General features: G+C 40.6%; 1 protein-coding gene across 7 annotated transcripts in view; it reads right to left on the bottom strand.

Annotated features, from left to right (window-relative positions):
* Positions 1–27446, bottom strand: part of MGAT4A (alpha-1,3-mannosyl-glycoprotein 4-beta-N-acetylglucosaminyltransferase A) — a 150969-nt gene that overhangs the window by 85124 nt on the left and 38399 nt on the right. For 3 of the 7 annotated variants that reach the window (XM_070573521.1, XM_070573520.1, XM_070573519.1), the window contains one exon: positions 14225–14541. In XM_070573521.1, the coding sequence (XP_070429622.1) occupies positions 14225–14318 (94 nt within the window). In that variant the 5' untranslated portion in view covers positions 14319–14541. Of the gene's footprint in view, positions 1–14224; positions 14542–14663; positions 14898–19269; positions 19434–27446 lie in introns of those variants that run through there. The other 4 variants (XM_070573515.1, XM_070573517.1, XM_070573516.1 and 1 more) reach the window with 4 other exon arrangements.

The following is a 27446-nucleotide window of genomic DNA, read 5'->3' as shown; positions in this document are numbered from 1 at the left end:
AATCCTATTCCGGAGGGAAAATATCAGCATGGAAAAAACTAAAGTCTAGATAAACAACATGAGTTTAAAAGGTCTTATTAACCTAACAAGTTAAGTTAAAGCACAAAATAAGACCCAAGTAGGTAACAACCAGCCCAGATTTAAATCATCTTGGTAGAAGCAATCATGTCCCCTGCCCCATGCAAAAGACTCTCTCAGTCAATAACCCTGATTGTGTTCAGCACGAGCGATCTCAGCAGACTCACTTTTTTCCCCAGCCTGGTGAGATTTCTAAAACCTCAGAAAAGTTAAAAAAAAAAAAAAAAGAAAGAAAGAAAAAGAAAACCTCAGAAAGGTACAAAAAGCCAAAAAAAAAAGGAAGATTCAGAAATAAAGAAATGAATGAATCCATGGTATTGATAGCTTAGAAAAGTTTAAATATAAATATGGTAGTAAGTTTTGCAATATTTATAATCGTCTACTGATTGAGGTGTTTGAAATTTAAAAGAATCAGCTGTACTTTTAAGCAAAATTATGAGAAAAAGAATGTGTGCATGCACATGAATAAGTATCATGTCATCCTACCCAAAAATGTACCCAAGTCTAAAGAGGCTATTTTACAGGAAGTAAAATGTAGGATAAAGTAATAAGACAATGACACTTCTTCACAAACTCCTCCCTAACAACCCAGATCTCTCACCTTTACTGCCATCATACCTGCTCTCATCATACCTGCTTCTGCTCTAACAGAAGCTTCCAGCGCCTAGACCCTTCTTCTTTCTCTTGTCTCTTCTGGCTTCCCTTCCATCCTTTATGCATCTGGACTTCTGATCCATGAAGTCAAATGCTACTGCCATTTAAGTCTTCTGCCACTTGCACGCACCTTGGTCAACCCAATATCCACCTTCTCCATTACTGCAGGGAATATCTTTCTCCTCCTATCAAATTCCTATTTACCTTTGAGACCAACTCAAATGTTACTTCTTGTGAGAAGCTTTTCCAGAACCCCTTATCAGAATAAACTGTTTTTACCTGGATGCTATCATAGCACTGTGTCCACACCTCCATGAAAGCATGAATAACCATGCTTATTCTAATTACTCGTCAGGCCCCTGAAAGCAACCTCTTTCAAAAAGCAGTTTTTGCATCTTAATCATCCTTGCCTTCCCATCACTTAGTACAAGACAGGCAAACACAGAGCATTCAGTAAATGCTGGGAAAGGGCAGGCAGGAAGGCCAAATGCAAACTGCAATACAGAAAGGAAATCCAAAATCTGGTTCTTTCAGAGAAGTACTATTAGAAAGACTCCTTTTTTTTTTTAGTTTGCTGAGGAAGATTTGCCCTAAGCTAACATCTGTGCCAATGTCCCTCCATCCTGTATATGAGTTGCTGCCACAGCATGGCTGACAAGTGGTGTAAGTCCACGTCCGGGATCCAAACCCGCGAACCGGGCCACTGAAGTGGAGCACACCGAACCCAACCACTATGCCACGGGGCCGGCCCCCGAAAGATTCCTTTTTAAAAATAAGCTGCTGATCCAGCAACTTCTAGGTAAAATGCCCAAAGACTTTTGTACCAACGTACACCAAAAGACATGTAGCACTGAGATGTTCTACTTTCAGCGTTTCTTACACAGGTTTGCCTACTTTGTGACAATTCAAAGAGCTATACACTTATGACTGTGCACTTTTTGTATGTATATTATACTTCAATTCAAACATTTACTTGAAGAAAAGAAATTGCTCTGAAGATAATAAATATGGAAACCTGTTGAAATGAAGATGGATACACATGCCAACTCCCTGTCCCCTTGGCTAGAAAATCACATCACATGATCTCAACTGTGGAGACAAAAAGCCTGGCATGTGAATATTTACTACTTTTTAAATTGGCAAAATGATCTTTAAAAAATGGATACTGATTGCAATTTGCTTTAAGTTACTGTCTAGCTTCCTGTTGAAAAGATATAGAATAGAGCTTCTAAAAAATTGACTACCTTTCATCCTTAGGTTTTGAAAACTAAATATTAAGTTTAATAGGAAAACAAAATACACTTTAGCAAAGAAGAGATAGAATCTACTTTTCCAGAATAAGTTACTTAAATCTAAATGTTAATCAAATCAACTCTATCTCCAGACTTCCATATTTACAATAGTTTGCAACTACAGTTTTCTTCCAAAATATTAAGTTCTTCATTTCCCATGGTTTAGATAAAAAATTAAGCATAAAATTAAACTTAAAAAAAACCCCTGTAAACCAGATTTCCCTTACTCAAAGCACAGCACAATGCTGCCAGAAAATATGCACTAAAAATATGGAATAAATGAGTATACGCATAAAAACCTCAATGCCCCTAGAGAGGAGAGTGGTTGGATAAATTATGGTACATCCACAGAGTAGACTATTATGAAGTTGTAAAAAAGGAATGAGGAAGATCTCTATAAACTGATATGTACTTGTTTCCAGGAAACACTGCTAAGTGAAAAAAGCAACGTATAAAGGAGTATCTATAGTACATTACCCTCCATGTAAGAAAGAAGAGATATAGGAACCGTTCATGTTATCTGCTCAATATGTGCAACAAGAAACAGAGGAAGGGGGCTGGCCCCGTGGCCGAGTGGTCAAGTTCGCGCGCTCCGCTGCGGGCAGCCCAGTGTTTGGTTGGTTCGAATCCTGGGTGCGGACATGGCACTGCTCATCAAACCACGCTGAGGCAGTGTCCCACATGCCACAGCTAGAAGGACCCACAACAAAAAATATACAACTGTGTACCGGGGGGCTTTGGGGAGAAAAAGGAAAAAATAAAATCTTTAAAAAAAAAAAATGGTCTGTTTTAAAAAAAAAAAAAAGAAACAGAGGAAGGATAAAACAGAAAATAATGAGACTACCTGCAAGATAGGAACTGGGTAGAAAGAAGGGAGAAATGGAAATGGGGTAGAAGGAATGAGAAGGGAGCTTTCTCTCAGGATACCTTTTTTTACACTTCTGAGTCTCAGAACCAAGATAATGTTTCTCATATCCAAAATATAACTGACTGCAATTAAACAGGACATAGGGAAACCCAAAATAGAATACCAACAGTAATAAATGGACCTAAGCGTATTTTAAATGAATACAGCATAACTACACTGAAGGGGAGATGACTAGGACAAGAAATAAGCTAAGTAACTCTCTGGAAAACAGCATTTGACCACACAATTATAAAACTAAATACAAAAGGAACTGCACAAATACTGTACCCTAATACATTTATTTTTCACTAGGGTATGGGTTAGCAATTCTGAAACTATTGTATGTATGTACTGGGATTAAGGAAACAACTATATTGGGATACTAGTAGCCACGTTTTTTACTGTTGGAGACAGAGGTTATAAATAAGGAAGGCGGAGACTAGAAGGAACACTAGAGTATTGGATTAAAATCAGAGGGATCATTACACACTCATGGTGGATTATTTTTAGTATATACAAATGGGTATAGAAATAGATACAGACGTGTGTATACACACATATACTTCCTTGCACTATCCACTAAGAGAGACAAGAAGCAGTGACAGACACCACAGTAGGAATAAGCACACCAAGACTCCATTCTCCAAAGGAACTAGAGGATCCTTGAAGAAATGATTACTTCACGGGCTGGGGCAAAGAAAAATACAAGAAGAACCTGGAGCATGGCACCAGAAAATAAAAAATTGCTCAATAAATGAATGGGGGCTAGATAAAGGTGGAGGTTGTACAACATTATGAACCTATTAAATGCCACTAAATCGTTCACACTAATGTGGTTAATTTTATGTTATGTGAATTTTGCCTCAATAAGTTTGAAAAAAAGATAGGGACATGTTGAAGGCACAAAAACCAACTTGAAGGAGCTCCCAAAGGCCACCCCTGGGACAATTAAAACAACAAAATAATTAATGATAATAAAGGATTATAACCCACAGAACAAAATAAATACCCATGAGTTCATACTCATATAAAGAAATAAGAAAGAAAGAAATGAGGGAGAAGAGACATCTCTTCCTTTCAGCAGAGTTCCAATTAATAATGTAGAAGGAATGATGGAAATAGAAAATCACATTTGGCAAACACCAAAGTAATAACTGTTGCAGACAAAAACTGTCAAAGGATGGAGGCCAGCCCTGTGGTATACTGGTTAAGTTCAGGGCATACTGCTTCAGCAGCCCAGGTTCACAGGTTTGGATCCCGGGCACAGACCTACACCACTCATCAGCCATGCCATGGCAGGAACCTACATACAAAATAGAGGAAGACTGGCACAGATGTTAGCTCAGGGTGAATCTTCCTCAAGCAAAAAAAAAGAGGAAGACTGGCAACAGATATTAGCTCAGGGCAAATCTACCTCACCAAAAAAAAAAAAATTATCAATGGACATTAAAATTTGCAGGCAAAAGTATGATGAGAAACAGGATATCTGCTTAGTTTTAAAGATGCCCCCACAAAATCCTTATTAATTACAAAGAAAAAAATAGCAACTTTATAGTGGAGAAGCCTGGCAGACACCACTCTAACCAAGTGATCAAAGTTAACAAAACCAGCGATAAGACACATCAACATCACACACCTTTTGATATAATGCACTAAGAAGGACACAACGTCATTTCTGTGGTACTCTTGCCAAAAATGCATTACCTCAATCTAATCATGAGAAATCATCAGACAAAATCAAATTAAGGGACATTCTACAAAATAACTTGCCAACTATCCTCAAAAGTGCCAAGGACATAAAAGACAAAGAAAGATTAAGGAAATTTCCCATAAAAGAGGAGACTAGGACACATGACAACTAAACACAATGTGGGATCCTGGGATAGATCCTAAGACAGAAGAAGGATGTTAGCGGAACAACTGGTGAAATTCAAATAAGGTTTATAGATTAATAAATAGGACTGTATCAAAGTCAACTGAACTCTGTGGTTATATAAGCTGCTCATAGGAGGTATAAGGGAATTGTGTACTTTTTTTGAAAATTTATTGTAAATCTAAAATTATTTCAAAATAAAAAGTTTAAAAGCACATTACTTATTCTTCAGCTTACTGTTTAATTTACTTCTTGTTTTTTAGCTTTCTCCCACACTAGAGCAGGGATTTTGCTCTGACATGTTCACTAACGTAACCCAAACCTCTAATGGTGCCTAACACACAGAAGGCAATCCTTTCAATCCTGTTCGAAAGGAGCTTTGCTTATTCCATAAGTAAAAACTAAAAAACCTAAAAACTTTTGTTCACTGTTTTTGTTTACAAATAAGAGCCATAGTTTTAAATAAAATGCTTTATTTGCTGTCTACGTTTTTACACCTCACAGGATGTGACATCTGATCTTTTCACGCACCAAAGCTCTATTTTGGATGCAGCGTTGTGAGAATACTGCGGCCCCAATGGCCCTTCCACCAGCTAGTGAGGCAGTGGTTCCATGCCAGGAAAGAGAGAGCCAAGAGAACCTCAGGCTGCGGGCCCCTCCCCTCATCCAGCACTCAGCGCCTAGACTGGGGGTGCCACTCAGAGAGAAGCCTGCCACCATCCTCACCCCTACCTCCAGAGCCCTGGCTCAGAAATTTTGCCTGGGGGAAAAGTGGGCCATAAAATGGATAACTCCTAACTCTTCCCAAAGGAACTAGCTTCATTTGCAACAGAGCATGGAGGAGTTTAAACTAAGAGCCCTTTCAGAAACGGTGGAGGCTGCAGTGAAGGGAACTGGGAGAAATGCGGATCTAATGAAGATACAGCTAGACTGTGGGCGTTTGTGGCTAGTTTGCAAGAGAGAACAGGGAAAGGGACAGCTAGAAGGAGCCTTCTGGGGTCAGAACAAATATCAAACATCCAACTCAGAAACAATTTCTTCAAAGGAACCACAATTTTATTAAACTAGCAGAATTTATGCTCCAATGCACTGTTGTAAACAACAGAACAATCAGCCAGCAATTAGTGTAGTGGTCACTGAAAGAGTGGAAGAGAATCTACCAGTAACAACAGCCACCACTGGATGATTGTGGGCAGACCCAAAACCGTGCCTCCCTGAGGAGCACAACAGAGACTTAACATTGGGGGACGGGGGGTGGTGAGAGAAAGACAGACTTCACTAAAATAATCCAGCCAGTCACTAAACAAATAAACAAGCAAATAATAACAAGCCCCCTGCGGAGGGAGAAGTACCCTATGCTGCTAAAATATATTATCTAAAATGTCAATTTCCAACAAAAATTATGAAACATGCAAACAGGAAAGTATAACCCATACACCAGAAAAAAAAAAACCGGCAGCAGAAATTGCCTGTGAGTGTGACTAGATGTAGGATTTAACAGGTAAAGCAGCAATCATCAATACACTCTCTGAACTAAAGGAAAGCTTCACTAAAGAAGTAAAGGAAGGTATGACAAAGCTGTATCAAATAAAGAATATCAATAAAGAGATAGGAATTTTAAGAAAGAACCAAATGGAAATTCTGGAGTTGAAAAGTACAGTAACAAAAATAAAAAATTCACTAGAGGGCCTCAACAATAGATTTGAACTAGCAAAAGAAAGAAGCAGCAAAAGTGAAAAGAGATCAAGAAATTATGTAAGCAGAAGAAAGAGAAAAAAGCATGAAGAAAAATGAACAAAGCCTCAGAGAAACTTGGGATACCATTAAGCATACCATTATATATATAATGGGAATACCAGAAGGAGAGGAGAGAAAGGTGGGAAAAAATCAAAGAAACAAAAACGAAATACTTCCCAAAGTTACTGAAAAATAATAACGTACACATCTAGGAAGCAAGACCCACAAACAGACATATCATGGTAAATATGATAAGAGTCAACACCAGAAAATCTTAAAGAAAACGAGAAAAATGGTGCATCACTTACAAGGGAACCCCAATAAGATTAACAGCTGACCTCTCATCAGAAATAACGGAGGGCAGAAGGCAGTGAGTAACACGAGGAGCTCAAAAACAAAAACAAAAACAAAAACAAAAACAGAAATCCTGTCAACCAGGAATCCTACCATCCAGCAGAGCTATCCTTCAAAAATGAAGGTAAAATACACATATTCCAAGATAAAGAAACATTGAGAGAATTCATTGCCAGCAGGCCTGCTCTACAAAAAATACTAAAGGAAGTTCATCAGGCTATAAGCAAGTGATCCTAGACAGTGATTCAAATCCACACAAAGAGAACCAGTAATTATATAATTATAACAGACAATATTAATGCATATGTTTTCTTTCTCTCAATTGATTTAAAAATTGTATAAAATATGTACAACGTATTATTGAATATTACACGTGGAAACATATTTGTCAATAACTACACGTGGAAACATATTTGTCAAGAACAGCACAAAGGAGGCAAGTGAGAATAAAGCTGTAATGTGCTAAGGAAATAGTAACAGATGACAAAATAATAATTATAACAATGTATTGTTGGGTTTGTAACATCAACAGATATAATGTGTGCAATAATAATACCACAAAAAAGGGGGGAAAAGGAATTGAGTTAAATAGGAGCAACATTTCTATATATTACTGGAATTAACGTAGTATAAATCTGAAGCTGATTCTGATAAGTTGAGATGTACATGGTAAATCCTAGAACAATCACTAAAATATACTCAAAAAATAGTGAAAAAGGTTATTAATGAATTAAAATGCTACATTAGAAAATATTCAATCAATGCAAAAAAAACGTAAAGGAGGAAATGAGGAACAAAAAAAGACACGAGACATACAAAAAACAAAAAGTAACATGGCAGATGTTAAGTCACACTATACCAATAAAATCAAACGTGGATGGATAAACAGTCCAATCAAAAGACAGACATTGTCAGACTGGATTTAAAAAGCTGTATGTTGTTTATAGGAGACACACTGTAGATTTAAAGACACAAATAGATTGAAGTAAAAGAATAGAATAAGACATACCATACAAGCAGACACCACAGAAAAGCTGGAGTGGCTATACTAATATCAGATAAAATAGAGTTTAAAACAAAAAACATTACTAGAGTGGGGCTAGCCCCATGGTTGAGTGGTTAAGTTCACATGTTCTGCTTCAGCGGCCCAGGATTTCGCTGGTTTGGATCCTGGGCTCAGACATGGCACCACTCATCAGGCCATGCTGAGGCAGTGTCCCACACAGCACAACCAGCAGGACCACAACTAGAATATACAACTATGTACTGGGGGGCTTTGGGGAGAAGAAGAAGAAGAAAAAAAGAAGATTGACCACAGATGTTAGCTCAGGTGCCAATCTTTAAAAAAAATGTTACTAGAGATAAAACAGGGAAGATTTAATAATTATAAACATACATGCATCCTATAACAGAACACCAAAAGACATGAAGCAAAAACAGATAGAAATGAAGAGAGAAACAGACAATTCTACAACAACAGTTGCAGACTTCAAGACTCCACTTTTAACAATGGATAAAACAATCAGACAGAAGGTCAACCAGGAAACAGAAGACCTGAATAGCACTATAAACCAGCTGGACCTGACAAACATCTATAGAACACTCCACCCAAAAACAACAGAATACACATTCTTCTCAAGTGCACCTGGAACATTCCACAGGATAGATCATACACTAGGTCATAAAACAAATCTAAATAACTTTAAAAGGATAAAAATGATATCAAGTATGTCTTCTGACTATGATGCAGTGCAATTAGGAATCAATAACAGGGAAAACCTTGGGAAACTCAAATATGTGGAAATTAAACACCACTCTCCTAAATAACCAATTGGCATAAGAAAAAAAATCAAAAAAGAAATCATAAAATACTTTGAAATGAATGAAAATCAAGACAGAACATACCAAAACATACAGGATGCAGCTAAAGCAGTGCTTAGAGGGAAATTTATAGCTGTATACACCTATATTATGAAAGAAGAAAGACCTCAAATCCATAACCTTACCTTCTACCTTAAGACACTAGAAAAAGAAGAGCAAACTAAACCTAAAACAAGAGGAAGGAAGGAAATGATCAAGATTAGAGCAGAAAGTAATACAATAGAGAAGAGAAAAATAGAGAAAATCAAGAAACCAAAAGCTGGTTATTTGAAAGATCAACAAAAGTGACAAACTTTTCGCTAGTTTGACCAAGAAAAAAAAGAATCAAACTACTAGAATAGAAATGAAAGAGAGGACATAACTACTGATCTTACAAAAATAGAAAGGATTATAAAGGAATACTATGAACAACTGTACACCAACAAATTAGACAACTAGATGAAATGGACAAATTCCGAGAAAAATACAAACTACAGAAATTGACTGGAGAATAAACAATCTGAAAGGACCTGTAACAAGTGAAGTTGAATCAGTCATCAAAAAACTACCCAAAAGGACTGCCCAGGGCCAGATGACTTCATTGCTAATTCTACCAACCATCCAAAGAAGAATACCAATTTTCCATAAACCCTTCCAAAAAACAGAAGAGGAACACTTCCCCTATCATTCTATGAGGCTAATACTACCTTGATATCAAAATCTGACAAATACATTAAAAGTACAGAGCAATAGCCCTTATAAATATGGATGCAAAATCTGCAAGAAATACTAGTAAACCAAATCTAGCAACATAATAAAAAGAATTATACACCACGACAAAGCATTATTTATCCTAAGGATGAAGGGTTGGTTGAGCATCTAAAAATCAGTTAATATATCTTATCAATAGAATACAAAAGAAAAATCACTCAATAGACGCAGGAAAAGAATTTGACCAAATCCAGCTCTTTCGTGATAAAAAACACTTGGCAAACTAGGAATAGAAGGAAACTTCCTTCACTGGAAAAAAGTAATCTATTTAAACATCACAGATAACATCAGACTTAAATGCAAAAGACTGGCTGCTTTCTCCTTAAGATTAGGAACAAGACAAGGACATTGACTCTCACCACTTCTATTCAGCATTGTAATGGAGGTTCTAGCCAGGAAAAAGGAAATACAAGGCATTCAAATTAGAAAGGAAGAAATAAAATTACTTCTATTCACAGATAGCGTGATCTTGTATACAGAAAATTCCAAGGAATCTACTGAAACTTGTTAGAACTAATATGTTCAGCAAGGTTGCAGGATAGACGATCAATACACAAAAATGAATTGTATTTCTACACACTTGCAATGAAAAACTGACAAAGGAAATTAAGAAAACAACTCCATTCAAAATACTATCAGAAAGTATAAAATACTTAGGGATAAATTTACTAAAAGAAGCATAAAACATACTATGTAAACATACAGAAAAACTGTTGAGAGAAATTAGAGATCTAAATAAATGGAAAAACATCCCATGTTCATGGATTGGAAGACCCAACACCGTTAAGATGGCAATTCTACCCAACCTGATCAATAGATTCAATGCAATCCCTATCATAATCCCAGTTGGCTTTTTTAAGCAAATTGACAAGCTGATTCTAAAATTCATATGGAATTGCAAAGGACCCAAAATAGCCAAAACAATTGTGAAAAAGAAGGATAAAGTAGCAAGATTTACACTTCCCAATTTCAAAATTTACTACACACAACAATAATCAAGACAGTGTGGTACTACCACAAGTAAGATCAATGGAATAGAACTGAGAGTTCAGAAATAAATCCATACATTTGTGATCAAGTAATTTTCAACAAGAATGCCAAGACCATTTAATGGGGAAAAAACAGTCATTTCAGCAAATGGTCTAAGGACAACTAACCACCTAGGTACATGCAAAAGAACGAAGCTGGACCTTTACTTCACACCACATACAAAAATGCACTTAAAACAGATCAAAGACCTAAATGTAAGAGCAAAAACTATAAAGAAAAAAACACAGGAGAATCTTCATGATCTGGCAATGGATTCTCGGATACAACACCAAAAGCACAAGCAATAACAACAACAAAAAATAAACTGGACTTAATCAAAATTAAAAACTTTTGTGTTTCACAGGACATCATAAAGAATGTGAAAAGACAACCCACGGAATGGGAGAAAAAATTTTGAAATCATATATCTGACAAGGAACTTGTATCCAGAATACATAAAGAATTCTTATAACTTAATAATAAAAAGACAAATAACACATTTTTAAAATAGGCAAAGGATCTGTTAATAGCCATTTTTCCAGAGAAGATATACAAACGGCAAATAAGTACATAAAAAGATGCTAGACATCACTGGTCATTAGAGAACTACAAATCAAAAGCACAATGAAATACTACTTCATTACCACTAGGATTAGTAGAATCAAAAAGCCAGATAACAAGTGTTGTCTGAATGGGAATGTGAAGAAATCAGAACCTTTGTAACCTGCTGGAGGGAATGCATAATGGTCCAACTGCTTTGGAAAACAGTCTGGCAGCTCCTCAAATCATTAAACGCAGAGCAACCATACGACCCAGCAATTCCACTCCTAGGTTAATATTCAAGAGAAATGAAAATACATGTCCACACAGAAACATGTACACGAATGTTATATCTCCCTTAGGGAGAGATCTACGACTGCTTGCTCAGTCTTGCTGGACTGTGCCTAACCAAAGTAGGAGGTTCATTAGGAGAGCCCCACCTACAAATGAGACATGTAATTACTCTTGTCCCACTCTCACAACACTTGCTTACAACTTTCCCAACTTGTCCACTCCACATAATTGGAATTCTGCCTCATTTTTATGTGAGAATCCTGTATACTTTGCTGAAACTGGTACCCTGGCCCAAACTCTGGCTTCCCTGGCTGGTTTCCTGACACCCTTCCCAACTTATGCCAATCCCATGGACAAGCCCATGTATTCTTTCAAGTGGTAGATGAAGACCTATGACAAATATGATAGGAGCTGCACTGTGACTACCAGTTAAACCTTGAGACAGTCTAGGACTCCTATGTGCCAGTCATAATGAGCAACCCATAATCCCAAAGCACAAATACTCTACACCCTTTCAGCACTTTGTAGCTGAATACGCAGCTCCTTCTACCTGACATGCCCACTGTCCCCTACTCTGCCTGGCATTGCCTTCACATTTATTCTTCCTCTGTGAAGTGACTCAAGAATTAACAGCCTCTGTCTCCACTCTGCCTTGGTTTCCTCATCTATACAAAGGGAGTAATAATAGTTCCCAGGGTTGTTATGAGGACTAAATGAGATAACATATAACATGCAACATGCTTATAACAGCACAAGTCCTGCACTCTGTTATTGCTTCTATCTCAATCTATCTGACAATATCATATTTGTTTACATGCATCTTCCCCTACCAGTCCCTGAGCTTCTCAAAGGTGTGAAGTTTCTTATTCCTTTTCATATTCATAGCATGTAATACAGTGCTAGGCACAGGAGAGGTATAGGAAAGGGACCAAAGAATGAATGAAAAATAAAAATTATTAGTCCAACAATGTCAATGATCACAGAAACCATGTTTCCAAAATACAAATCAGAGCACAGGGTTTATGGGTTTACTAGAAGTGAATATCTGAAATCAGACCTGCTCTGGAAAATCCAAGTTGTCTGATTGTCAGAACGATCTGGAAAGAAACGAAATGCTCAGCAGTTAGAGCGGTTACATAAATGATAGCATTAAAACACAAAGGACTTTACATAACCATAACAGGGACCTCTGTTGATACCTCAAAGAGTGGACAAAATAGGAAACAGAAAGAGAGAGCAGAAGAGTATGCATGAAAGATTACAGAGCTGTTCAAAGAGAGCAGATTTTTTGTGTATGTATCTAATACCACGTGGTGAAAGAAGCTTTATATTTTTTAACTTAATTTTAATTCTAAAGAAAGCTTAATACAAAAATAATAATAATAATAATAATAATAATAATAATGCTTATAATGCCTTTACATAAGAAACAAGGTAAATGGAATGGAGATTCCAAAACTTTTCATCTCTTAAATAAGCTGCAGTGAGAAGAGTCAAGTTTCTCCATTAATATCTCTCCCTGAAAAGATAAGTTTCCTGATAAGAAAAAAAACCATCTACTCTTCTTATGGTCAATTCTCTTATTTCCTAAGCAGACTTCTAAGGCCAGTCATCTGTTTTGTTCACGCCGCAGACAATCAGTAGTTTAATTACATTAGTATCCAAAGTTCTTCCCGAGTAAGTCTTCTTCCTTTGGTACAACTAAAAAATGAAATCTAAAATGTATATCTTTGTCCACAAAGAAGAAAGGTCTTCATCAAGTTTTTCATTCATTTTTCCCCAGAGATCCCCCTAAAATTAGAGCCCAACTCAGAGAAAAAGAAAACCATACTTGCTCAAAGCATACAGCATGTTTTTCACTTATATCAGCTTATTTTACACATATACATACTCACACAGACATATGCATATCTCTATATATGTATCTATACACACACAGAGAAAAATTGAGTCATGAATCCATCTTTTCAGTTATCTTCATATGAGTCAATGAAATAATCCCAGCAATCGTATCTTCAAATAACCAGTTGATGATGACTAACGTGACTAACAAACCAAAGATGCGCTGCTCTCAACACCTCCATCCTTCTTGGCATCAACATTTCTTAGACTAGCGTAAGTAAAGGAGACAGGTAAAAAGTGTGGGTAGGAATTTACCCCAAATATTTTCTCTCACTTCTTCAAATGAATTTCTTTCAAAAAAGGCAAAAAACTGCATTATCCCTGAATATTGTTCCAATCACTGAACGAATAATCTTCCTTAAAAACACAGTTCAACAGTCTAAACACAATTATTTTAAAAAATATAAATGTTCTAATCAGAATTTCTCCTTCCCTACTTCATAAATACTTTTGCTTAAAGAGCAATCTGTCAACACATGCAGTTTAAATCATTAACTACACAGCACCAAATCAGTACAATCAGCATGCAGATTTCATGAGGGCAATGATTATGCCCTTTCAGGCGTTTTATATAACATCCAGTATAAGGAAGCTTATTAAACATTTATGATGTTTAATAATAAAAATAAAATGCCAAAACAAAAGTCTTTATTATTCAACTTGGCTGTCACGTATAACATAAACCCCTGATCAGGATCTGTTTCTCCAAGTGCAATTAGGAGAAACTGAAAACAAACTCCATTCAAATTAGAAATTCTCTATCTTCTCTGTCCAAGCATGGTTTCACTTTTGTCAGAAAGAAACTGCCAAGCCACCAGCAGACAGCATGCAACATGCAGATTGTCGGGATATTTATCCTAAGCATTCATGCACCATTTACAAAGCAAAAAGCCTACTACATTTCACGTACATTTTTGGAGATATTTTCCTTACCTTTCCCATTTTGCCATGTAGTATACCAAGATAAAGTAAGGAACGAAGTGATAAATGCTAAAAGAGTGGCTACAGTTCCATTTCGGAGCCTCATCTCATTTCACCATCACACTGGTTCATATGTTTATGATGATAAACAAGACTGTTCCCTTTTTATCCTGAAGTCAACTGAATCCAGTACTCTTGGCTCTGGGGCAATAAACACAATCAATAAGAGAGGTTCATTTCAGACACTCTGCAGAACAAGTCCAGCAGCAACACCATTCACACTTATTATTCAGGATCGTCTTCACAGGTTGATGTCTCAGGTTTTCATCCTATTCAAGAGGAAAAGAGAAAGAAAAATTTGTTCAGTAATGCCTAATATTGGTTTCTTCATTTATCAGCTACCGTTATAAACAGACTTTTGGCTGGGCTAAACTGTATCTATAAACATTACCCCCATATCCAAACTAGTCATTTAATATACTAGAATGATATGGTTCTTCTCCTCCAGGCAAAAAGCTTCAAACTACATCCCCTCCTCATTGGTTCTATTTTGCTTGTGAAAAGAAAGTTATGGTTACTTATTTAAAGGGGAAAGTTATGGGGCTCATTAAACATATAGAAAGCCACAGATTCCAAGCTGAGAACTCTAATGATCACACAATGGTTCCTGAGTAACATAATCTTCACTCTCCTGAGTTTCCCTATTGCACAATAATAGTGTTTCAAAAATTTTAAGAGAGGCCAGCCCAGTGGTTAAGTTTCCACACTTTGCTTTGGGGGCTCAGGGTTCTCAGATTCAGATCCTGGGCGTGGACCTACACACTGCTCATCAAGCCCTGTTGTTGCCGCATCCCACATACAAAATGGAGGAAGACTGGCACAGATGTCAGCTCAGCGACAATCTTCCACAGGCAAAAAGAGGAAGATTGGCAACAGATGTTAGCTCAGGGCCAATCTTCCTCACCAAAAAAAAAAAAGAAAAAGAAAAAGAAAAATTAAGAAAACTGACAGTCTACAATATATAAAGGTCAAAAGACCTGGGTCCTAGATCCAGCTCCATCATTACTTACATGACTTCGGGTACATCACTTATGTCGGTTTCATCTACAAAATGAGAAAACAACCTGTCCTGGCTCCTCTTTCACGTTATCTCATAAATAATAAAAAGGTTACAGTTATTACTGCTATTTATCATCATCAGAGAATGAACGCAGTTTTTCCAGTGATTAACCTACTCCCAGGGTATAAACTGGGAATATTCAGGCATTTAGAAAATGCAGGGTACTGTATGACCTACGACTCATCACTTAGCATTGCTTTAACTCAGGATATCCAAGAGATCACCACCCATGTAATAAAGCTGTTGAGAAAATGGAATGAAGTAATTAGAAGTACTTAAGCATAGTCTCCTAGCATATAATAGATTCTCAATGAATGTTAACTGTATTAAAAAAATAAAACCGGGGGCCAGCCCCGTGGCCGAGTGGTTAAGTTCACGTGCTCCGCTTTGGCAGCCAAGGGTTTCACTGGTTCGGATCCTGGGCATGAACATGGCACAGCTTATTAGGCCATGCTGAGGCGGCGTCCCACGTAACACAACCAGAAGGCACTCACAACTAGCATATACAACTATGTACTGGGGGGGTTGGGGGAGAAAAAGCAAAAAACAAAAGAAGAAGACTGCCGATAGTTGTTAGCTCAGGTGCCAATCTTTAAAAAATTTAAAAAGTAAAAAAATAAAACCAAACAAAAAAACTGCAGCCAGCCACTGGTTCAGTTTGCTCTACGTGGCAGGTCTCCTTCCCTGGGGGCATGTCAGGCACTCTGAGATGTGCAGTGATTCCTGGTGGCCTCAAAGGGACGAGATCTACTTGGCAATATACTAAACGACACTCTAGTGGGGTGAGTTAATGCACCTCCAGAAATGTCTAACAAGCCCAAGAGACAATTCCCTCAGTATAACATGGCTGATTAAAGGAGCCATTTGTAGGCATTCAGAAATGACCGTCTCAGTACTTTGTAAAACTGAACATTTTCTAGAAATCTCCACTAGTGAAGAAAGGTCACTAGAACGTAGAATTAGTAATAATAATGATAGACATACAACTCACTGAGTGTTTCCTATATGCTAGGTCCATTAGACGCTTTAAACCTTCACAAAATCCTATGAGACAGGCATTATTAATCCTATTTCACACACAGGGAAATGAACCCAGATAGAGAACCCTAATTTTAGGACTTCAAAGTCCGAGCTCCTACCTAGCACCCTTTGCCTCTCAAACTAGGCCACCTGCACCATGGCAGTATGAAGAGAAGGGCCAGGAATATTCCAAGTCTCAGGTGGCCTGGAGAATCTTCCTGGGGTGTTACTATACCCAACAGTTTAAATGTCAATTTTTAAAAATTTTATATTCTATAACAAACATGGATGTATTATGGAATAAGCTGCAGAATTCACAGGAAATTTCAGTTTAAATTTAAAACTTTAAGCAAATTTCTCACTTCCTGTAGCCTTTGGCTAAGCCCTCCCCTTCCCCACACACAGCCCCATGCATGCCTGTCAACCCCCGAGCCAGCAGCTCTAACTGTGTTGTAATATTCTACGGGCACCGAACCCCTACTTCCTTGCTTCCTCTTACTATCCGAAAACAAGGAACACCAAAGATATTCTCACTTACAATTTATCATTGTTTTGTAAAACCAAAGTTATTCACCTTTTATAGTTAAGACAAGTTAATATCAAACATGCCATGTCTACAGCTTAGAATTTGAAATCTTCATGGTGAAATCCTATAATTTTAACTAAATTCCAGAAAGTGCCTAATATATTCTTATATCAATAAGCACCCAATGAGTTCTGATTATAAGAAGACAAGTGATAACTCAGTGAATTACATAACCTGGAATTTTAATCCTGGTGTGGCATTAGATAAAAATACATATAACTTTCTATTGCTATACCTAGCCCTACCTTACTTCAGGAAGGATTCTGTCCCAGAAAAAATCTAAAAGTATAACAAGTTATTAGAGTAAACATTCAATTAATAATCATGGGGAAGTAGAGAAGCAGATAATCATAAAATAAAGGATATTTTAAAATACAGTTTTATTAAATAGAAACAAAGCCCACATGATAAAATTCAGTATAAATGGATAGAGACAATTAAAAGTGAATGAACTCTAAAATCAGAGTAGACTACACATATACTATTGATAATACATGAAGTTTTTAATAAGGAATATTAAGTATTGGATCCAGGAAGTTATTAAGCTCTGGTTTGAAAAAGTACTTATAATGAATTCTACTAACAAATAGGACCTGAAAAATTCCTCAAGAGAAATATGAGAGCATTTTACTCAGTAAGAATGCAGTCATACATTTTTAAATAGGGTTTCCAACCTAACGAAGTTTAACTGCAAAGTACAAGTGAAGACTCAAGACAAGAGCAAAACTAATGATCTCCAGGCTCTTAAACCAGGAGAGGCAGTTCAAAGGCTGGACTGACTGACCACCTAAAGCAAGAGACGAAATGACCCATATTTTCATCAGTGTCCACATTTGCAAAAATTTTAATCTAACACCTTAATACTTTCTGAGGCTATCACTTAGCACATCTGAATCTTTAACAACAAAAAAGGTAGTGGCTAAAATTACTAGTCACCTTTTCCATCCTGACAAAGACGAATGGAACTCTCAACTCTAGATCTCAGACTGAAAAAATCTGTGTTATTGACAGTCCTTTAAGGGCTGCAGTCCCACATTCATTCTTAGATACAAAACCTTTATTTTAAAGTGTTCTTTCAAATATTCAATATGTTCCCTGGATGAGAACACTTTGCTGAACATTTGGCATATTTCTTAATTACCATCCCACAGACAGGACAGAGGTGCCTGAAGAACGAAAGGCACGATCATGAAATCCAAGACGTAAGCTATATAACTTTATACACCGCAATATATTAAAATTCATTTATTTTACATTTATAATAGGATTAATATTTTTCTTTAATACAGCTTACATAATTCCACCGTCCAGTGCGTTTTCTGATTTACACGTGTGGGCTGAAGAAAGCTATGCCACGATAACCTGCTCATAAAACTATTTTTTAACCGTACAGAAAAAGAAACCACAAAACGCTTATTTGATTCTAAATTTAGGTCTAAATTCAAACGAACGACGTTGTCATTTTTTATCAGAATTCGTAACGACAGCAAAAGCATAAGAGCAAAATATATGGAAAGCATTAAAAACATACACTGTGCCTGCTTATATTTTGCAATTTGGATTGCAATCAATGAACGGGCTTCAGAAAAACACACGCTGCGAGAAATAAAAGCGGGCTCCGAGTGGTATGACTGCCAGCTCATAAAACACGCCTCCGAGATGTCACCTGGTACATTTAGTGGAATCACCTAGACCCAACCTAAGGGTCCCGCTTGCAGCTTCCTCAACAAGCGGGGAACCGAGGCCTGGGGGGCTGGGCGTGCACTTTCACACCGGACCATCAGGTCTTCACTTAGCAAAATTTGCGACCACGACAGCACGCCTCCTCCGCCTCGGCAGGAGCCGCGGCTGCCTCTGCGCCCGGGACCGCCTCGCCCGGGCCCCACCTGCCCGCGGCCCCCTGGGGGCGCCGACTCGGCGGCAGGCGTGGGCCCTCGGGCCGCGGGCTCCGCGGGGAACTCTCCCTCCCCCTCCGCACTTTGCTCCACTTTGCCCCAAAGTCGACGAGCCCCGCTGCGCCCGGGAGCGCCGAGAACGCGGCAGGCGCCCGGCGGGCCACCGGGGGAGCGCGCGGCACCGAGGGGCTCGGCAGCGCCGGAGCCGGTCTGACGGCGGGGCCAGGGCACCCGGCCCGCGCCCCGCCCCGAGGCCCAGCCCGCGCCCCGAGCCGGCCCCGCAGCAGCCGGAGGCGCGTGAGCTCCCGGCCGGGCCGAGATGCTGGCGGCTCCGTTACCAGCAGGTGGATCTCCCGCGACCCCCGCGCCTCAGAGCCCTCAGCCGGCGCCGCCCCTCAGTCCCGCGCCCCTCCGCGCGGCCGCCCAGCGCCCCCACCTCGAGGCCGCCCGCGCGCCGCGCCGCGCCCCGAGCCCCTCACCCGCCGCCGGCGCTCCCTGTCCTGCCGCGGCCGCCGCCGAGGCTGCTGTGGCCGCCGCTGGCGCTGCCGCCGCTGCCGGGCGCCCCGCCTCCCCGCCGCGACTCCGCCCCCGCCACTGGAGCGCCGCGGCCGCCCCGCCCCCCCGGCCCCGCCCGCGACCCCGCCAGCCATTGGCCGCTGGGGCTGCGCGCCGTCCACTGGGCGCCCCCGTGCGGCCGAGCCGCCCGCGTCAGTGGCCCGCCCGGCTGTCATTTAGGGGCGCCGTCTCGCAGCCTATATAAGTCTCGTGAGATCTCCTCCCCTTGGTTTACTGTCACAGCCGGATCTGCGGCGGTGTCTCGCCCGGTCTCCCGCCCGGTCTCCGGTCCCAGGCTCGGGGAGCATGTCGTCTCTCTGCCGCCCTGCCGCCACATCTGGCTTTAATCCTCCCCGGCGTGTGCAGAGGCAGCTCAGACTGCCAACAAAAGGCCCCGGGAGCCCTCGGCCTCCGCCTTGGCGCGCGACCCGACCACCCCGGACTGCCCCAGCCCGGCCCCTTCCCCCAGCTGCAGGTCCCGTGCCCTGGACATCCTGCCTGGGTAGCAGTCCTGGTGACAGGTCCCGGCAGCGGCTCCCGCCCTAATCCGACGGTGGAGTCCGAGGCCCCGCGGTTCCGGGCACCTCACTTTCTCTCACCGTCGCGACATCCCTAGCGATAGGCGTCGTTATCCCCAGTTTAATTTACCAATGAGGAGACCGGGACTCAGGGAGAAGGACTGGCTTAAGCAGCTAGAAAGAAGAGCTGTAACTAGGATTTAAATACAGTTTGAGTGCTAAAGACTCTGATTTTTCCACTACATCACGCTGTCCTGCCCCTTTCTCCTGAGCCCCATGTCCTTAATTATCACCATTTCATAAGGTTTGAGGTTAACTTCAGCACCAAATAGATAATCATCTAGAGAAAACCTGCGGTGTCTGCCCCTGTTTTTCTTAGTATCCATATGTACTATGACTTGCGTTAATAGAAACTACCATAGGGTACATCATTTTTTGGGTACTTACCATATGCCAGGCAAGGTGCTAAGATTTTAACTGCATCATCTCATTTAATTCCCATTTTTCATGAGGAAACTGGAGCTCAAAGAGGTTAGAGAATTTGCCGAAAGTCACACAGCAGGTAGGTGGTGGATCTGGATCCAAACACCAGAGATGTGTTGTTTTAACCGCTACAATAATTCTCACAACAACCTGCAAGTTAATATCTACAGGGAATTGGGGGCCAAAGATCAAGGAGACGCCCTTGTTCCCGCCTAGCTCCCCAAGTAATAAATAGGTTCCTTCGGGGCAAAGAGTAATACAAAGATTCAAAACTCTTATAGACAAACATCAATCAGAATGGTTTTTTCCCCCCTACAAAATTCCTTAATTTTTGTCTCAAGATAACAGCAATTAATAATCAGTTATGACATGCATGGGTTTCTCAGCTCTCCCATGGTGAGATTTCTCTCCGTTACTGTTGAACTGTTTTAAAGGTCCAGGAAGAGATACATTATTCCCCTCCTCCCATGGTCCCCCACTGATTTAGGGGGAGCAGACAAAAAGAGGTCTGTCCACTATAGAAGAGCATGAACAGGACTTAGGCATGACAGCCAGGATAAGTTTTCTCTCTACTTTGAGGGCCTGAGAATCAGATTTCCCGTACTCTATGACAAAGACATTTCCTATTAGCCAGCTGGCAACAGATATCATGACCAGATGTAAGCAAAAAACACTGAGACCATTCCGGGATACCTCCTCTGATATGTTGTTTGATATATCTTCCCTAAAATATCCCTTGGGAATGGACAATCTTAGTCCTTGTTATACAGTGCTCTTAATGACAGACAAGCAAATTCCTTCTTGCAGGTGAAGAAAGCACTGTCATTGACAAATGATGGACAAAGCCGCCAAGCCTTGTCCACAAGATTGGCCAAAAGACCAAATAGCACAGCTATCCCTGTTTTACAGAGGAAGAAATTGAGGCCCTGAGAGATTAATGTGGCAGACACAAATAGTCATTTAGGCAGCTAGTAAATGATCAAACCAGAATTCAAATCCAGATTTCTTTGATTCCAGAGCCGCTACACCATTCCACCACACTACCTCTCTGCTCATGCCTTTGGCATTTGACAAAATTTTGTTCAATGGATGAATATTAGAAAAGATATGTTTCTCTCCACTTTTTTTTTGTCTTGGCGAGGGAAAGAAATGAAAGCATTCACAAACACTCTGTAAGCAGAGGCATATGTCAGAGGAGAAAGGAAAGCCAGGAAGGATGAGCTTCAATTACAGACTCCCTGGGCTTATTCAGGAAGACAGCAGGAATTCCCCCTGGATGCTGGTTAGTGGGTAAACCCACAGTAGAAGACAAAGAGCAAGTAGAAAAAACACAACTGCCCTCCTTTTGGGGCCTTTTTGAGAGTTTGTTGCTACTCCATGTGGTAGCGGAAGGGCAGGTTTTAGAAAAAATCTGGTGATACAGTTAAACTTGTCACAAACCATTCACATTTCAGCTCAGGAAAGTCTGGATTTCAGTTCGTTGCCCTAAGAAATTGGAATGGCACAGAACACATACCTCCAAGGTATAGGTTAGAACTGGTTGATCATTCATCCTAACTTTGCAGAGTATATGATCCTGGATTTTCCAACTATCTCCATGGTATCTGTTCAATAAATAATCAAAGGCAGTCATTCCAAACCCTACTTACTGACTCCTATTTCTTTTTCTCTTTTTTATGTTTACCTGGATGATTCTCCTTCTTTATCGTTCCTTTTTTGTTCCTTCTCTACTCTGCAGTGTCTTTCTTTTGCCTTCTCCAGGCCTTCAGCTCTCACAGTCAGTGGAAATGGGGGCAGTGCTTAGGCGAGAAGTTCTGCCTGTAACTTCACCATTCTATATTCTGTCCCCAACAAAACTGCTATGTCGTGGTTGTCCTTTCCACAAACATTTTCTGAGTGGTGATGATGTAGAGGCAGCTGGCGCCTCACCATGGGGTACTCGCAGACTAGTGAGAGAAGTGGGTAAGGAATTAAACCACAAGACAGTGCCACAAGCTCAAAGTACTAGGACAGAAGATAGAATGGGGCCATCAATCAGATTCCCGGGGCAGGGAAGTCTTCCTGGAGATGACATCTCTCTGAGCTAAAAGCAGAGTACACACAGGAAGCTGATCTTTTCCTTTTATTGTTTTGACAGTGAGTAGTTGTTGGTGGGGCCATGCCTATAGCAATCAACTTCTAAGAAATCAAGCACAAGGTCTTTAGTTCTTTTCTACTCCAGTCCCCTCCATGCATTAACAATCAAACTTGAGAGGCCAGGCCGGTGGCGTATTGGTTAAGTTTGCACACTCCACTTCAGCGGCCCAGGGTTCGTGGGCCCAGATTCCGGACACGGACCTATGTACAGCTCATCGAGCCATGCTGTGGCAGCACCTCATATACAAAATAGAGGAAGACGGACACAGCTGTTAGCTCAGGGCTAATCTTCCTCAGCAAAAAGAGGAAGATTGGCAATAGATGTTAGCTCAGGGCCAATCTTCTTCACACACACACACACAAAATTCAAACTTGCGTCACCTATGAGTGTTTATAGATGTTGTGAGTCTCATTTCTTGGCTACTAGCTCAAATGGGATCTTTTTTCAGACATAAAGGCTTCAAGAGGAATCACGTCAGGAGTTTCCTCCTGGCTTTTTAAAATGGCTCCTGTAGAGATGTTAGGTTCCCTCTAATTTTACTTGCTAAGCATGCGCTCTATCGCTGTTGTTTAGAAGCTATAGCAGAACTAGGACCAGGATGGGCAATAAAAGCTTATTAACCCTTTGTTAACTGCAGAGTGCTTCAGACACAGTGTACACACTGTTACTGTTGTGTAAGCAGACAGGTGCATAAGGCCCAAGAAATTAATGAGAGAGAATTCAAATAGAACCACCGACCACATTTAATGTCTAACTCTAGGTGGACTAAGGTTCACCCAGATGAAGGTCAGCAGAGAGCTAAATTATTTTTATTTTTTATTTTTAGACATCCTCCCCACACCTTTGCTCATCTCTATGTGAGAGAACCCTTGAACAATGCCTTTCCTTTTCATTCACATTCACACTGTTCAGGTAGATGTGCCTATCAGCTTACTCAGACAAAAGCCGGGCTGCTTGGCTACATAATTACGGAATTATAAGACCTTACCATACTTAAGTGTTGTGGCCAATGGTGTCTACATGTGTGTACAAGACATTGCTAAAATTCTTCAGGAAAACCTCCAAACAAAAAGAATCCGACCATCTTACTGGGAAATGGTGCCCTTCCAGGTATTGTTAGAAAATTCAGCAATGCCTCTTGGCAGCAAAAGTCTCTGCGTGATTGTTTAGGAGGTTTGGAGGCATCATTCTTCCCTTCTAAGTGACTTAGGCACACCATTAAAGCTGACTCACTGGTTTTATTGTGTTTGACGTATACTCAGAAGGCACCGTAGAAGAGAATTGTGTGCCAGAGAATTACAGAGCTTTGGGGATTTTTTCTTTTTCTTTTTTTCTTCCTCTGTGATTTTGGAACTTGTAAAAGATGCTGCATCAACAGCCCTTCATCTGAAATCCATCCATGCATAAAACCAATTGGCAGTTCAACTGTGCTAGTCTAGCACTACATTTCAGATAGGATAAAAACCTTTACTTGAGTAATATACCCAGGATCGTGACTGACAAACATTAGGCCATTTGGAGTTATGGGTATCTGGACAACAGAATTTATGTCACCTTCTTCATAGCCCCTGTATTTCTTTACCATCTTTTATAGCAACTGAACATACCCCTACAAGTAGGCATCTGTATCGACCAGGGACCAGTCAGAAAAGAAAAAAGAAATTATTCTCAGTATTTTGGACAGAGGGAATATTATACAGAAGATTGGTTGCAAAGGTGTTGGAAGGGCTGAATGAAGAAGAAGTGGGGTAAAGAGCAAAGAGGAAGCAGGATGGATACCCAAGGATCAGAGACTGCCAATGTCCCTGGGGTGGATACTGTGAGCTTGCACCTGCTGACGCACTATTGGAGAACTGCTGTCATTGGTTCTGGAACCCTGAAAAGGTGCTGCCTCACTCCAGGAGGTTGGAGAGAGGAATCACACAGCCCCACTGCTCTTGCAGCTATTGCCAACAACCTCCAGCAACTGCTACACTGTTGGAGGCAGAAGCAGGAAGCTTTTCTACCTCTTCTGCCTTCTGATCTCCTACCAGTGTCTCCTACTTGCAGATGCTAACAGAAAGCCAGCTCCAGGAAGCCCAGGAACTGTAGCTACCTCACTCCCAGCTCCAGCATCAGAGAGCAGAGGAGAGAAAGGCAGCACATGTGAGGCTAGCGACAAGGGGTAAATAACCAACCCCATGTCAGGATAAAAAACCATGGTAGGCATTCTTTACAGCGAAACCAGAGGCTTGTCCTGGAAACATGAGGCAATGGAGAACTGTAAGCCTGTCAGATCTTTCCACTCCAGTGGCACTTATACAAACTCTAGAAAACACCTTTCACATTCACATCGCTCTTAAGAAAGACTGTTCACACACGGCAGCCATTCACAACACTGTCACTAGTAAAGAGAGACTTTTCTATCAAACAATGATGCTCTATTGAGCTGTTATGTAATTGGCAGTTTAGAAGACCCAGGATTGTAAAATGTGCTCTCAATTCAAGGAGTTCACAGTCTAGTTTTAGGAACACCCCAAATCCTCCTCATCTCCTGCCTGCTCGCCATTAGAGCCACATTCTAGCCTCTGCCCCTCAAGCCAAGAGCCATGCCTTCCTGAACCACTCCCTCCCTTCCATGAAGGGGCACATGCAGTTGCTTCTGGCACCTCACTCCCCATCCTCACTCCACCACCCTCTTTGGGTGGCTATCATCCTTCAAGATTCAGCTTGATGCCGTTTACACAGGAAGCCTTCCCTCACCCCCAAGCCTGGAGAGGGACCCACTGCACTCTGTCTCTACTCCTTCCAGTGGATTTATCACACTGTAGCATTACTCTGAGTTTCTAAGCTGATATTAGAGGAAGGGCAAGCTTCAGCGAAGGGTCAGAACTGGGGCTGCTGGAACCCTCCAGCTACAAGCAGCCTGGGATGTGTTTTATTAAGTGAAAAGAGCTGGCCTGCACGACTATAATTGCTGACTTATCTGCCTCATTCACTCAGCTGTTACACTGCTTGAGGGCAGGGACCGTCTTATTCATCAATGTATGGCAGGAACATGGGAGCCACTCTTCAAGCATTCATTGACAGCATGAAGAAGGACTTTGTGGAAGAGGACACACTTGCTCTGAGCCCTGAAGAATAGCTGTAGTATTTGGGCAAGTGTAGGGAAAAGGAAATAAGGATTACAAGAGAAGGAGCACACACACAAAGAGGGCAGTGCACATTCAGTGTTCATAGCACCTGGGTAGGAGGGGTGAAGAGAGGCATCACGGGAAATATGGCAGGTCATGGAAACTGTGCAGCAGAGTTTGGACCCCAGGCTCTGGCAAGAGGAAAGCACTGAAGATTTCTGAATAGAAAAGCAATGTTATAACAAAAATATTCAAAGGTAGAGGAGTCCTTATGTCATTGATACCAGCTAGAGAGTTGGGGTAATATTTTCATCTGAATGAAAAAAAGTGAGTCTTATGATCGTCAGAAAATTTTCACTGTGTCACTACTATATGCCCCATCTACATACCTCTACTAGAAGTGCTTAGTAAATATTTGCTCATTGCTTTGGTTTCACTTCCTACTTTAAATTTTACATTGGTCTGGAATCAAAATCACAAGGCTAAAGATAAGATAAAGGAGAGCCTAGAAAGACAGTTCTCTTCACAAAATGAATGTTCTGATGTTAAATGTCTCAGAGGCAACTGGAAATGCCATATCACTTCAGAGATGAACTGTAGTGAGAACTAAGGTGTCTCTTCAGAGAAAAGAATCTTCCAGAATTCTGAATACGCCATTCAATAGAATTGTTCAAGTCAGACTTTATATAAGGAGTTTGAGAAGGAAGAAACAGCATAAGAAATCAAGACTGTCCTCTGAATATAAAACCTTGGTGCATGGAAGTATCAATAAAACATTCCAAGACAATCTCCACAGACTGCTTTGTAAAATTAATTTTTTAAAAATTCTCTAAAAAGTTTTTAGACAGCAATTTGCTTTGTGTACTTAACAAATGCTTATTGAGGGTACATCCTGTGAGAGTGACCTGCCTCTGGAGTTCAAATCTTATCCTGGAGGCCAGGGGGATGTCAGCAAGTCCTTCCCAGGTTAGGGGGCAAGAGAACAATTTAAGAGAGGTGCAAAAAACCTGAACACAGTTAAGTGACAAACACAGAGCCTCATTCTAGAGGAACTCAAGTCTTGTGCCAGCTGGGTTCCTGCTCCTTTTCCCCTGGTTCCCCAGGCCTGGCTCATAGATGCGAGCTATCTTCTAGCCAGCCAGCCCACTTTCCTCAGACATGACTTCTTTCACTGACCCCGTCCTTTCATCACCAAGACTCTTTTGTTCCTGTTTGTTTTCCCCTTAAGGATTCCATGTTATCTAAAGCTTTTGCACACCAAACAAGCTAAATGTATTGGGTAATCATTTTCCTATTATTAATTAAATGATACATAAATATTCAGACAGACAGATAGAAGTACTGATTCACAAAAATGAGATGGCCGCTCAAGGATGGCAAGCCTTTTACAGACTAGCTGGTGTCCCAGGATACAGGGCCCTAACACTGGGACCCTGCCTTGTAGGGATGATTTATTTATTTATTTTTCAAGTTTTTGGTGAGGAAGATTGGCCCTGAGCTAACAACATCTGTTGCAAACTTCCTCTTTTTTTTTTCCTCCCCAGAGCCCCCATACATAGCTGTATATCCTAGGTGTAGGTGATTTTAGTTCTCCCATGTGGAATGCCACCTCAGCATGGTTTGATGAGCGGTGTGTATGTCCACGCCCAGGACATACACGCCCGAACCAGCAAACCCTGGGCCACTGAAGTGGAGCATGCGAACTTAACCACTACAGGTCCAGCCCCTGTAGGGGTGATTTAAACTGGACTGAGACCAACAGAACTCATCAAATCTCTTCTTTGAAGGCCTTTGAAACGTGCAGTCT

The sequence above is a fragment of the Equus przewalskii genome, chromosome 14 (genome assembly GCF_037783145.1).
Source record: "Equus przewalskii isolate Varuska chromosome 14, EquPr2, whole genome shotgun sequence".
Taxonomy (NCBI): domain Eukaryota; kingdom Metazoa; phylum Chordata; class Mammalia; order Perissodactyla; family Equidae; genus Equus; species Equus przewalskii.
This window is presented reverse-complemented; position numbering and strand designations above follow the sequence as displayed.